The 13,892-nt window shown below is 35.4% G+C and overlaps 2 protein-coding genes across 3 annotated transcripts in view; both read right to left on the minus strand.

Annotated features, from left to right (window-relative positions):
* Nucleotides 1-1,040, minus strand: part of LOC306869215 (electrogenic sodium bicarbonate cotransporter 4-like) — a gene marked incomplete at its 3' end in the record, with an annotated part of 28,489 nt that extends 27,449 nt beyond the window's left edge. Inside the window, exon 1 of the mRNA XM_079415885.1 lies at nucleotides 821-1,040. The remainder of the gene's footprint in view (nucleotides 1-820) is intronic.
* A 3,911-nt stretch (nucleotides 1,041-4,951) lies between these two features.
* On the minus strand, nucleotides 4,952-13,800 carry LOC306869663 (tetraspanin-15-like). Of its 2 annotated transcripts, XM_079416517.1 has the most exons (9): nucleotides 13,470-13,800; nucleotides 12,190-12,482; nucleotides 11,380-11,565; nucleotides 11,198-11,263; nucleotides 11,016-11,111; nucleotides 10,258-10,374; nucleotides 8,526-8,576; nucleotides 7,985-8,101; nucleotides 4,952-6,471 (listed from the first exon to the last, which is right to left on the minus strand). In XM_079416517.1, the coding sequence occupies exons 3-9, from the start codon at nucleotides 11,443-11,445 to the stop codon at nucleotides 6,145-6,147; spliced, it is 840 nt and encodes a 279-aa protein (XP_079272643.1). In that variant the 5' UTR covers nucleotides 11,446-11,565; nucleotides 12,190-12,482; nucleotides 13,470-13,800; the 3' UTR covers nucleotides 4,952-6,144. The 2 variants fall into 2 exon arrangements, with proteins under 2 accessions (XP_079272643.1, XP_079272642.1); XM_079416516.1 differs by lacking the exon at nucleotides 12,190-12,482.
* Between the last annotated feature and the right edge of the window lie 92 nt (nucleotides 13,801-13,892).

Below are 13,892 nucleotides of genomic sequence, written 5' to 3' on the forward strand. Positions count from 1 at the left end.
AAACATCTAACTAAACTTTGCAGTGATTAAAATGCATACATTAAATAGGATGTAAAGCAAAAAGCATCAGCAAAGAAACATGAATATATTCATGTTAAATGAAATCCGATTCAGTAATAATAAGTGTTTTGTCTTATCAAATCTGCATATTATCTCATGCATTAAAATGCATACAGAGAAATGTCATCGCTCATTTTTAATTGTTTTTAATCCTACTTCAAACTTTTATTCTACACACACTCCAGTTCAAATGTTGAAGCATTTTTAATAGTTTTAAAAGAAGTCTTCATGACTGCATTTACTTAATCAAAAATACAGTAATTTAATTAATTTATTAAAAAAAAAAATGCAATTTATTTCCTGCAAAGCTGAATTTTCAGCAACCATTACTCTAGTCTTCAGTGTCACATATCATTCTAATATGCTGATTTGGTGCTCAAGAAACAGCTCTTATTATCAAGGTTTAAAACAGTTGTGCTACTTAATATTTTTGTGGGAAGTGTGATACATTTTTTGAAACAGAATACAAATCTTTTGTAACACTGTAATCTTGAGCCACAGTAATCCATATCTGTAAAATTACATTTGAGCAATGCCATTTTACCTCAAAAACACAAAGTTATAAAGACTCAAAGTGCAAACAATGATTTACACAGGCAGCGGAGACACCCAAATGCCGATAAAAACATGCATAAGTTACAGCAATGTCACATAATGCTGCTCAATGGATCACCCCATTTTCCTTTTTTTTTTAAAGAGCTACTACACAGAGCAAGTTTTGATTTTAAAAATAAAAATACATGATTGGTAAAAGTCCTACCTGATCTCAGTAGCAGTGCACGGATGGAGAGGAAAGAAGCAAATCGAAAGGACTCATCGATACAGGAAATCACTGAGGAGCACAGCTCTATGGGACACGGGACAAAAACTGAACATGTTAAGAGATTAATCTGTAACCCTCTCCCAGTTAATCAGCCCTCACACACACACAGACACACCCACTCATGCTAACACATCCACAAATTGTGAGTCAATGCTATGGACTGGTGACAAGGTCGATGAGTAGATAACTGGGACTCAGGCAAATGGACCATTGAGAGCTGTGTTGAGGGACATTACTGACTCACTGTGCACTCTCATGTCCACATCTGTTCATTTAACCAGACTATTCACTCCTCAAGCATAAATCCTAACATTTTAAATTGGTGTTACACAAGTCTTTTGTTTGAACTGGCCATAACCCCTTATTACATTTTGAGAATATATTTAAAACATGAATATTTTAAGAATATATTTAACATCACATTCTTTGCTACAAAACTCTCATAACTGGCAATCCTTACGCAATTGTTTTTCTTTTTATTGCTCAGTGACATCTCTCTTATAGCTGGGATACACAATTTTGTGGCCTCAAGCTGCTTTTTCTTTTTTTTCATGAACACAAATGACAGCATAATGGTAGGATATGTGCTTTGACATATATTGACTACTAAGAAAAATCCAATTTATAGCAGATGCTGAACTGAGTGCACAAGCTCAATGCTCTGTGTCCATCAAAACACACACACACACACACACACACACACACACACAATCAATAACAAATAGAGACTCAAGATAACCTGTGTTACACTGTAAAAAAACAAAAGTTGAGCCAACTTAAAATTTTAAACTCAAAAATCTGCTGAAGCTGGTTGCCTTAAAATTTTAAGTTGGCTCAACTTCTTTTTCTTTTACAGTGTACTCACAATTCATTGGTTGATGACCTCATCTTTCGGGATTCAGGCTTTGAAATTCCTGTTGAATCTTGTTCATAAAGAATTACCTATAAATAATTATTAAGATTATTAAGTCCTCGGACTGTAAAAAGCTTGTCAATAAACACCTGTTTGGAACCTTTAACTCATTGAATTAAACATAATTTGGAACAGACTGCTGGAACCAAAAAGAAAGCCACGTCTAAGGTGTTCTTCTACACATATAGTTTGATTACAGCTATAAACAGTACCCAACAATTATGTGGGCAGACAAATGTGTTGATTTTACCGCATTAAAAACCAATTATCAAAGCAAGTGACATCTGCAAACACACTGAGTATTTCTCAGATCTAACACCACTTTTATGAGCATTTTTTCCAATTATTTTTAATCAAATTATTTTAATAATAGACTTGAATCAAGTTGCCCTCCAGTGCATACAGATGTCCTAGCAGAGGAACTACAGATGTAGCACAACACATTAATTCTGGATATGACATATTCCACAAAGAAAATCAGAAAGTGTGCTGCCATAACTGCCAGCAGAACCGACAGCTCTCAATCATCTGTGCAAACAGAATATTTCCAGAAGAAACGGTTCGTTGATGCATATGAAAAGCCATTTTCTTTGTGTGGACAGAATCCACTCCATTCTTGCGTTGCATTTGTGTGTGTAATCAGGGACACAAAATGATATTCATTGGCGAGATTGGATTCATTCTGCTGTCCAGAGCACGGCAGTCCCAGTCTGATTCGTTCGGTGATAACACCATATGGGTTTTTTGTCAGAAGATGATGAGGTGAGTAGGTGCACATTACCTCAGGGATAATAGCAAGGCAAGACGCAGTGCATGGCTATTACACTTCTAGTAAACTTCAGAAGAATGAATGCCAGCAAACCAAAGTCTGAAATGTAAAATGAAAACATAAAAAATCTGGATGTCGTTTGCACCAACTTTAAATTAATTTTGCATTGATTGATTCAAATATTTTGACCTTAAAGATGCAGGTTTCTATAACACCTTTCAAAACAAGAAAATTGGCTATACAGAGAATTGGAGGGCACAGGTGCTAGAAAACCAGCACTGTAATTTTGAACCTATTTTCTATCATTTGCGGTTCGAATTGTACCCTTATTATCTTTTTTACTCATTGATGTTTGCTCTTTGCACATATTAAATGTTCTGGGTACAGAATAATAGATGATAAAAAAATGGGCATATTTATTTATTTATTGTTTTTAGCAACAAAACAAACAACTGAATTTTAATGTTTAATGTGTTCTCTTGACATTTAAGTTGTTTATTTCAAAGACGCCAGTCTCAGGTCAACACTAATATATCTTAATCCAGATTTAACAAAACCTCCAAATCCCTGTTGTAGAGAAAATATTGTTCTCCTCACAGTCCCCACAGAGATAGATGTGCTGGGTTCATTACTTAGATAAAGAGACACAGCATTTTAAGCTGCAGCCGCAATAAGCCATACTCCCCCTCTATTAGACACAAACAAACAGCTCTGGCCTTTTAAATATTGTATTACACTTTCAGAGAAGCAGCATAATAATTATGTGAAAATGTTGATACTCGAGTCACCAACTGTCCACCAATAAGCTTAATTGCTTGAAATTAAATGTCAATTTGAACAACATCAAAACCTTGGGGAGGGCACAAAGCAATATTTCTCTCTATATTGCGATCAAAGCTGATCTTTTTGCCCTTGCTGGCTCACTGCATTGCCTCACTGTTAAAGCAATAGTTCACCCAAAAATGAAAAATCGCTGAAAATATACTAACCCTCAGGTCATCCAAGATGTAGATCATTTTGTTTTTGTATTGCTTTTTTAGCTGAACAAGTTTTGAAAAATTTAGCAATACAGGATCCTCTGCAGTGAATGGGTGCCATCAGAATGAGAGTCAAGTGATGTAAAATTTCTCTTGAGTGCAAGTAAATTTGTATTTTTGGGTGAACTATTCCTATTACTAGAGTAAATCAGTAAATAACCAGGTTCTCTTAGCTTCTTCTCAAGAACATCAATGCTGGGATTTTACCCTCTTCTCATTCACTGCAAAAAATGTCTTATCTTACTTAGTATTTTTGTCTTGTTTCTAGTCAAAATATTAAAAAAAATCTTAAATAAATTCTTAAATCAAGATTTGATTTTGACTTTGATTTGACTTTTACTAGATAAGCAAAATGACTCTTGTTTTAAGAATATTTCACTTACCCCACTGGCAGATAATTCTACTTGTTTTAAGCAAAATGCACTTAATTTATTTATTTTTTGCACTGGAAAAAAAGACTAATCTTAAGTCATTTTGCTTATCTAGTAAAAGTATCTTGATTTAAGAATGTTTAGATATTTTGACTCGAAACTAAGTAAGATAAGCCATTTTTTTGCAGTGTTCCAAATTTTTCGGATGCCAGACAGGAAAAAAAATCTACTCGAGCACTGACAATTCATTTGCAGTGCATCACTTGATCTCCTAGCCTCATCCTCTTTTGATGCACTCATCCATCTGACAAAACCATGAACCCATCCTTGTGCCTCCCTCAAACCAGCAATTGTTAATTACTGTTATTAATGCTGTTATTATTATCATAATTACGCCAGTGTGGATGCATTTTGTTCCCTACTTTCAGCACACGAAGTGTTATTTTCAGTGCTGCAGTTCATTTCCTCCCATTGAGACACTGGCTATAATTATTCCACATGCAACCTCTTGATGGCCATCACCATGAGGAGGAAAGTGGTGTGAGCAGTGAGGAAATAATGGGAGAGAGGTTGAAGATAGATTGCTCTGCACAGGAATTAATGCGAGTGATGTGTTATGATGATGCTCAGAAAGCAGCATCAATAAGACTCGCTTTAATATGCCAAGTTGCTATCAGAGTCCTTAAACGCAATTTGAGTTCTTTGGGAAGATACATTAGCCTTACAGAATCATCTACACAGTTTCCATAACCACTGGGACGTCATTATGCAACATTCACTCTCCAGAACAACTTAAAAAGTGTGATTATGCACTAGAAAACGGCTCATGCATTCAAGAGCTCAGGCGGCCAGTTTCCAAGAATCCACAAGCCCCAGCTCCTTAGAAGTTTTCACAGCTCCACTTATCACTCCACTAAAAGGCTTGAGAGACTTCCGGGCTTTATTCAACAATGCAGAATAAACCTGAGAGACATCCTTAAAACGTTAATTCAAGCAAAATTTATTGAAAGTCACATTAATGTTACTACAAAACCAGAGCTACATTAGCTGGAGCGCAGCAGTCCATCTTTAGCAACATCCTGAAAAGGTCAATTAGCAAAGAGGTGCGATTGTGAGGTATTTCAAAATGACTACGGACAACTAAAAGGCAGGTTTTATACATTAATGGCAGACATTTGTAATTATGACAACATTCAAGCTAAAGGATTTTTATTTATTTTTTTCAATCTTCCCAAACAGTAATAAAGATGAAACCTGAACAGAGGTTTACGACAGCTTAAACTTAATTACTTGAAGACAAATGAAACTTCAAGTAGTGGTCAAGGCCAGGTCTCCTTTCATTTAAAAAAAATCCTACCTATACATTACCTGCAAATGAATGTGGCTATTGTAGAATAGCCTGAGGTACTCAGGGAAAAAGCTTCTGTTGTACTTAAGGCAACACTTTAATAAATAAAAATTTCATTGGTACTTATTACCTTTAAGAAAGAATGTCAGCATTACACAAACCTCATGCTTTTTAAAAGAGAAAGCAGATCTATAATAATCCCAAATGTTCCCTTTTTCTTGGAAAGTTGGGCTCATGGCAATAGTGTAAAGTAAAAACAATTAAAATATGCATATAAAAGTTTTTAGAAACAATGTATCTACTAGAGATGAACGTTCAGCTTCATCTGCCAGTCACAACATTGATAATCTTTGACGAATTCCAAAGCTACCAATTTCCCTGAAGTCATCGTAATATAAGCCTAAATTTCGCACCCCCCCCCCCCCAAAAAAAACATTGATTGCCAACAATTAATTCATAAAGTCCTTTCTATGCACTTTACGAACTATTATATATATCAAAATGACTAATAAAACAAACTCCCTTAATCCCATAAGACACAGAACGAACTAAAACTGTAAAAAACAATGGACTATGTAAACAGCATTTGAAGTGATATGTTTTTAAAAGTTTGATAAATACAAGCAGGTGGAGATCTCTGACCTGGATTCCATCTATTATCAAACGTTTTATACAAACCTCTCCTTGTTCATGCCTAAAAAAACATTTTTACCAACATGTAGTGCAACTAACTCACTTTATCTTAACACACAGTGTGAACTTTTTATATAAAAATCACAATTAAATAAAAATGAAAGACGCAGCCTCTTTTTCTTTGTGGTTCTTAAGCTCGATTGTCCACTTCATCCATTCCCATACCTGATTCTGCTATCTGGCTCTTCAGGTGTGAATGTGCAAAGGCTATTTTGGGCTGTTTTTGTTCCAGGTCAAAAGGAATGGGGTCTGGAGCCCAGCTGTCAGGCTCTGCTACAGGAACAGGCAGGTAGCCTCCGTCACGAGGTAGACACATACACCATCCAGCACCCGAGAAGTCCAGGTCGTTGTACTTGAAACCGGCACGTTTCAGGATCTTAAAGTCCACCATGTCTTCAGACTCACTCATCTCCACCAAAAGATTCCAGAAGAGACAGCTCAGGAGAATACCAAGAAGCTAAAAGAAACATTAAAAGTGTCAAGAGATGTTTTTTGGAGATGGATCATAAAGAACTCTTTACACTTGATCTGCAAGTGAGACAGAATGCTGGTTACACCTACTGTTACTACTATATGCTGATAAAGTGCAAAAAAGTCACCAAATAAATAAATACTCTGCCATTCAAAAGTTTGGGGTAAGTATTTTTTTTTTACAAAATTAATACTTTAATTACATACTTATGTACTTACAATACTTAATTACAAGTTACACAAGATTTCTATTTCAAATGAATGCTGTTATTTTGAACTTCCTATCCATTAAAGAATCCTGACAAAAAAGTAAAAAAATATTAAGCAGAGCTTCTGTAATAAACTTTGATAATAATAAGACATTTTGAGCACCAACTCAGCATATTAGAAATATTTCTGAAGGATGATGTGACACTGAAGACTGGAGTAATGACGCTGAAAATTCAGCTCTGCAATCACAGGAATAAACTACATTTTGAAATATATTAAAATAGAAACAGTTATGTTCAATTGTAAAAAATAGTCCAATACTGTTGTATTTCGATCAAATAAATGCAGCCTTTTTAAGATATTTTCTTAAAAAACACAAAATTCAAACACTGAACCCAAAAAGTGCAAAAAAAAATAAAAAGGATCTGCACAGTACTTCTACCAAAAATACTTTATTTATATATTTATTTTTTTATCAAAGCACAGAAGTCACAGTGTGCATGTACAGTACACGTGCTCACCAGTTTTATTTTTATTCTTTTCAGTTTTTGGATCATAAGGGTATTATTTAAATTTCTGCTTTATTCTAATATTCATATATATAGTCATAAATATTCACATAATTCTAATCTAAACAATTTTCAAAGCAGAGTCACAGATCCAAATCTATACTTTTCCCTTTTCATTTATAAAGACAAATCCTTAATTTACGTAAAGCATATGATTAAATATACAGTAATACTGTGCATAAACAGAAGCAGATCATTAATCCAGCCATACTTTGATTTACTAGACTGGATCTTTGTCTCACAGTCCATCATATTTGTGCAAGATTTGTTCCTCTGCTCTAATTAGAGGATTAATGCATTAATGGAGGAATGTGCCAGCATGGCCATGTGGCTGTATTTAATGTGACCTCTTCCCTCAACTCAGCAGATAGAAAAAGAGCGAGACAGATGAGCAGGCTAGTTATTTTGGAAAAACGTTTCAAAGTTTGTGTTTTAGCAAGACTGGGCAGCAGCTTCTCCGAGAGTCATTCACCCCTCATTGGGCATTTGCATCTGGTCAGTGCAGATGTCCATTTTCTATAATTTATTGTTTGCCAGAGGATTTTCTAATGAGGGAAGAGTCAAACTGAATAGGTAGTAGGCAATCAAAATGGAAATGTGGAATGCCAGGGGAGATATAAAGAGCAGAAGGAAAAGAACACGATGAAGAGATACATATATTTCAGGATAGAATGATATAAATAAACAGTAAGCACAAGAAGGAAAAGATGATCATAAAACCTGGGGTAGTCCAAACGCACAGCAAATTCCAAAAGTAGCTCCAATGTTGTCCCCCATCCACAGGTTTACAGCATGGATACAGCCACGCACATGAATTATGCCATCTAAAGTTTCACGCTGTAATACAGAAGAGAGAAAGAAATCAAATTCAGTCCAGGTGGCAGGTAATGCTCTGATTTTATGACGGAAACAAGGTTAAAATATCACAACAAGAGTCCATCGTAATGGCATAATAGATGTGATGCTTGTAATGGCTCTGATGTTATTTGCTTGGTTTTTATCTACGGAACAAACAACTGAATGATGCCACCATTACAGATGATTGCACTTGAAATGGCTATCGGAGGTTTTGTTTTCCTGTCACAGCTTCTCCTTTAAAGATAATCTCAAATGTCAAGGTCCGGCAAATGATTCTCTCCAAATGCATTGCTGGATATGAGAGCGAGTATCACGTAAAATGACGCATGTCATTTAACATCAGTCAATGATGGCTGGTTGCAGGCAATTGTGAGATGGTGGACTTCAGATAGCTCCATTTTACCTGCTGGTTGAGAGTTTTGTAGCCGCAGAGTGTGTTCACAACTTCTCCGACCTGATAAATAAACACACAGGACTCATTAGTAAAACTAGTTTTTGAAAAACTTTTCAAGTGACATTTGGTCAATGTGATGCTGATGGTGCAGAAGAGTGTTGGCTAACTGTAAATGTTGTGTTCTGATGACCTTTAACCCTTAAAATGAATTTCATGTTTCAGAATTCCATTTGGAATTCCAGCACACACTTATAAGCATGTTGATGTAACCTTTAAAGCAGAGTGTCATTACAGTGATGGAATGTGTAATAGGACTGATGAGCAGAGAGCCCATCTAATCAGATTACAAATAGACTGTAAACCTGCCTGCTCCCAAAAGCCTGGTCCAATTCCTCTTATACATTTCATACCATGGTACATTCTACATCAGCTTTCAAAAAAAAAATGGATGCCATGTTATAAGATGATGTGAACTGAAATAGATGGAGAATGCATTCAGTAGTAAGAGTGAAGGGTGAAGAAAGTGATTTTTTTAGGTACCCAAATGACATGACATACTCGGAATTCGTGCTCTGCATTTATCCCATCCACGAGTCCGAATCTCTAACCATTAGGCCACAACTTCCCAAATAGATGATACATTAGAAAATTCTACAGATTTTCCCAGAATTTTAAAGGGATAGCTGACCAAAAAACTGAAAATTCTGTCTTTAATGAGAAATTACTCACCCTCATGTCATTCCAAACCCATTAGACTTTCATTCATCTTTGGAACACAAGTCAAGATACTTTTGATGAAATCTGAGAGCCTTATGACCATACACAGACAGCAATGCAACTGAAACATTCAATGCCCAGAAAGACAGTAAGGACATTGTTAAAATAGTCCACATATAGTCCATTCAACCGTAATTTTATGAAGCTCTTGGATTTCATCAAAAATATCTTAATTTGTGTTCTGAAGACAAACAAAGGTCTTACGGGTTTGGAACAACATGAGGGTGAGCAATTAATTACAGAATTTTCATTTTTGGGTGAACTATCCTTATGCTTTCAGCAACCAATAAGAGCATAGTGCACCCTTTTAACACATTTTACTGTGTTTGAAGATTTTCTATCAAAACATGGGCAGAAAAATGCTACAAATTCATCAGATTACTGAACGTCTGGACCTATCTTGTGCCATTTATGGCAGTTTGTGCTACCAGAATTGCAGCTAATAAAGAAACCTGAAGTCAAATATCTGAAAACGATTAATGATCTGAAGCCTTGATCATGTTGGCAGTCTTTGATTCTTAGCCTGACAAGGTCTGTGCTCTCTCACTGTAGTGAGCTGTTATACCAACTGTGCATTAGTGCCCAATCAACATTTATTAACTCAGAGAGAGAGAGAGAGAGAGAGAGAAAGGGGCACTCATAAACAGTAGAGCAGATTTAAAATTAAATTCTCTCCGTCATGATGCACTCTCCACTGACTCATGGGGAACAGCATTTACTAGAAAGCTCTCTAAACCCAACAGAAAAAAGCTCAGAAATTAGCTCCCTGTACTCACAGAACTGTGGGTCAGACTGCTTCCATTACAAAAAGAAAAGCACATTCTTTTCAGCAAGAAAAGATTACTGGCGAATTCATAAAAAACAGCCTGTGATCCTGGCTTTTCTCATCAGACTACCATGTACAGGGGCGACGTATGCACTGATTAATGTATCATGACTGGGAGAAGTGCACGGAATGACTAACACTTTGACGGATACAGCAGGTGTAGGGAACACCGCAGGCCAAAGGACTCGTTCCATTGCAGAAGTGGTACTGGTTTACTTCCCAATCCTTGTACTCATCTCCTCCACAACAAGAAAACTGAAAAGACAAAGCCAGATTGTGATAAAAAAGCAGTTTAAAATGGGAATTTTAATTATATTTATATTTAATTATTTTTAATTATATTTAATTATATAATTATTTTAATTATAATTTGAGTGATACATTCTTCTTAGCATGAATAATAATGATAATAACAACAAATATGACTATGCATCATTTTTTTCTATAAAAAAAAAAACAACAAAATATTGAAAATATAAATATATAATACACTATCATTCCAAAGTTTGGTCAGTAAGAATTTATGTTTTTGACATAAGTGTCTTATGCTCACCAAGGCTGCATTTATTTAAAAAATACAGTAAAAACAGTAATATTGTTAAATTTTATTAAAATTTAAACTTCATTTAATGCATCCTTATTGAGTATGATTGTGGAGATTTTTATTTTTGCCATGTTAAAATGTGTAGAAAGATGGGATCCATTCAAAACATTTGAGCATTTATGTGCCTGTGTTATGAAAAAAATTGAAATTTTTGTGCACGAATGTGACTTTAATTGACCAACTATATTTTTCTGCCTGAAAGATGGATATTATTTATGGCTGACTTTACATTGACCACATTAGCGTGGGTGTATAATTCACTTAGATTCCAGTAATAACATTGGTAAACAACCTTCTCTTGCACGTAGTCCAATATGTTTTTGAAGTCCAGGTCATCATAGTAGTGCTTGATTCCTTCTCGTATACTGTTCTGAAACAATTTGATTGTCTAAAGACAAAGAAATATTAAACTCATTAACAACAGACCATACAACTCAACAGTGCCTCTGCTTTCAATGATTCTTTACGTCTTACCGTCTTTTCAAAGATCAGGGCAATGATGAGGGCAAGAGCCTGGAGAGCCAGCAGAACACACAGGAACTGCACACAAAGTTTACTTTAAGTCATAGCACAAAAATAAATTAAAAATCCAAAAGTAACATGGCAGAAGGTGTTTCCTGAATAAACACACATATGACCAGACAAGAAACACTCACCATGTGCAGAAGAGTCTTGTTGTCCCTGAGGGATCCCACCATACCCATCACAGACACAGTGAACATGACGAGACCCAGCAGTATGAGGACCACAGCAGGAGCCAAAAACACCCCCTCAAGGGTGCGATTCTTCTGCCGCTCCACTTCTGCATACACTCCGATACAGAGCACGCACAGACCGAGCAACTAAAGGGACAGGGGCAGGTCTGGTAAATCATCTCTACAAGTCAGCTTTCATCATTTCATAACATTACGTTTACATGATTAAATCAGAAATGCAGCAAAGATATAAAGTTGAAATCAATATTTCAATGCACAACCAAGTCATGCAGATCAGTCATGTGATGTAAAATCAAACAATGAATCATTTATGTTCCTCACATTAATCCCTATAAGACAACAGACGTAATTCTTAAGAGTGCCGAGCTAAAACGCACAACTGATGTAAATGAAATGACGCAAATCATAAAGAAGATTGATGTAGGCGTCTTAATATCAATTTGCATCTAAACAAAAGACTATATTAGCACACAGCAAACTAATTGAAGCCACTTCATTTGCAATTTTCTTCGCTGACTGTTCTTCCTGGAAGATTAATTTAATAAATCTTGTTGTATGATTAACTTTGTCATGTCAATTTCAGATTCCAGACATCTTCCATTATTTTCTGTTCACTGATAAATGGCAGTGTTTTAGGGATGCCCAATAAAGAAAGTGTAAAGGCTATGAGTCAAGCTTAAAGGGATAGTCCACCCAAAAATTAAGATTCCATCACAAAATAAGATATTTTGAAGAATGTTAATGACCAACCCGTTTCGGTTCCCATTGACTTCCATAGTGTTTTTTCTTTCGGTTTCGGTTTCCAACATTCTTCAAAATGTTTTCTTCATATAGTCATATAGGTTTGGAATGAGACGATGGTGAGTAAGTGATGAGAATTTTTTTTTTTGAGTAGACCTTTCCTTTAAGAGTAGAGAAGGGGAAGAGAAAAGCTGATTTGAAGAGTATCCTGAGAGGCTTTTCTGCTTGTAACATCATGTTCCAAAAACCCCCAAACTCTAATAATCAAGATAATCCCATAAGGCACTGACTTGTTTCATTTCCTGTAAGAAAACAGAAGACTAGTGAGTCTAGCAGAACACTGCGTTCATTATTAAAATAAAATAAACAAATGGTAATAGTTATTAATTATTAATTAATTATTAAGCAACATATCACTGTATAAATACAGTAAAAAAAAAAAAAAACAATTTTTTAATTAGATCATTTCATTTTTTACGTCCCCCCAAAAAGGGGTGTGGTGGTCCTCTCTCTCGTCCCTTTAAGAGTATATCTGAATGTGTTATGTGCACATGTAATGATGCACAAAATGTACACTTTTGAATTAAGTACAGCAACCTTTAATAATATAACTTTAAAATGTGCATAAACGTGCATTACATTTTTTATACATTTTTGCCATAATCTATCACTATCCCTTTACATTAAGATATAATTATATGATTTTTTATTATTATTATAATTGGCAGGATACATTGAATATTTAATGTTGGCCAATAAATGTCCAATATTTTCTTGATATATAAATTTAAAAAAAGGCCCAATAACCAATGAAGTTTGCATCCCTAATGAACAGTTCTATATACAATCTATGGATATTTATTCTATACAGATAAAGAGGATGAGGAAGGAAAGAAATCAAATAAACGGACCATGCCCAAGTCTATATCATTTCAATATTATTATAGGCTCCAACAATTTTCAGGAACCATAAAAAACAAATCAATGTAAATACAGAATCCCTTCACTGCCATCAGTACAATGCGACACATTTACAGAAACAGTAACAACGTCCTGCGCCTTTAAATCTGTCAGAGACGCGTCTATTGCTTTTACTGAGACACAAAGCTCGTCCGAGAAATTTTAAAGTGAAACTAGCACGCATCTCTAAATTAATAGTTAAAGTTACCATGATATTTATTAATAATACCAACACATGAGCGTACTCATTCAGGGCGAGTGTGTTTACAGTATGCGAGGGAGAAAAAAACCAATGCTAGGACAGCTTTCATTTTTAAACGCACACTTACCGAAAACAGCATTGAATAGACATTTAGAGAGAACTTAACGAAATAATAGAAGTGAATGGTTTTTCTCCATTCTTCGTAAGACGGCATGGTGACAGCATTAATTGGTTTCAGTTAGCCTGAGATTTCCATGCATTCGCTATAACACTCAATGAGCCTTTGTTCTTAGAGAGACGGCAGCCTGTTTTAAAAAACCTAAGACCCGTCTGAATGCATGATAAACATTTTCATCAAATGTTCAGCTAAGCTGTCGACTCCTATGAATTGTTTTAAAGAGCACATCAGCAGCTGCAAGGTGTAGGCTAACTCATATCCCAAAAACAACTTCCGTCCCGCCGAACAACGTGCTGGACAAACCTTTTAAAGGGCCAGCACAGATAGATAGATGGATGGATGGATGGATGGATGGACGGACGGACAGACAGA

The sequence above is a fragment of the Barbus barbus genome (genome assembly GCF_936440315.1).
Source record: "Barbus barbus genome assembly, chromosome: 5".
NCBI classification, from domain to species: Eukaryota; Metazoa; Chordata; class Actinopteri; order Cypriniformes; family Cyprinidae; genus Barbus; species Barbus barbus.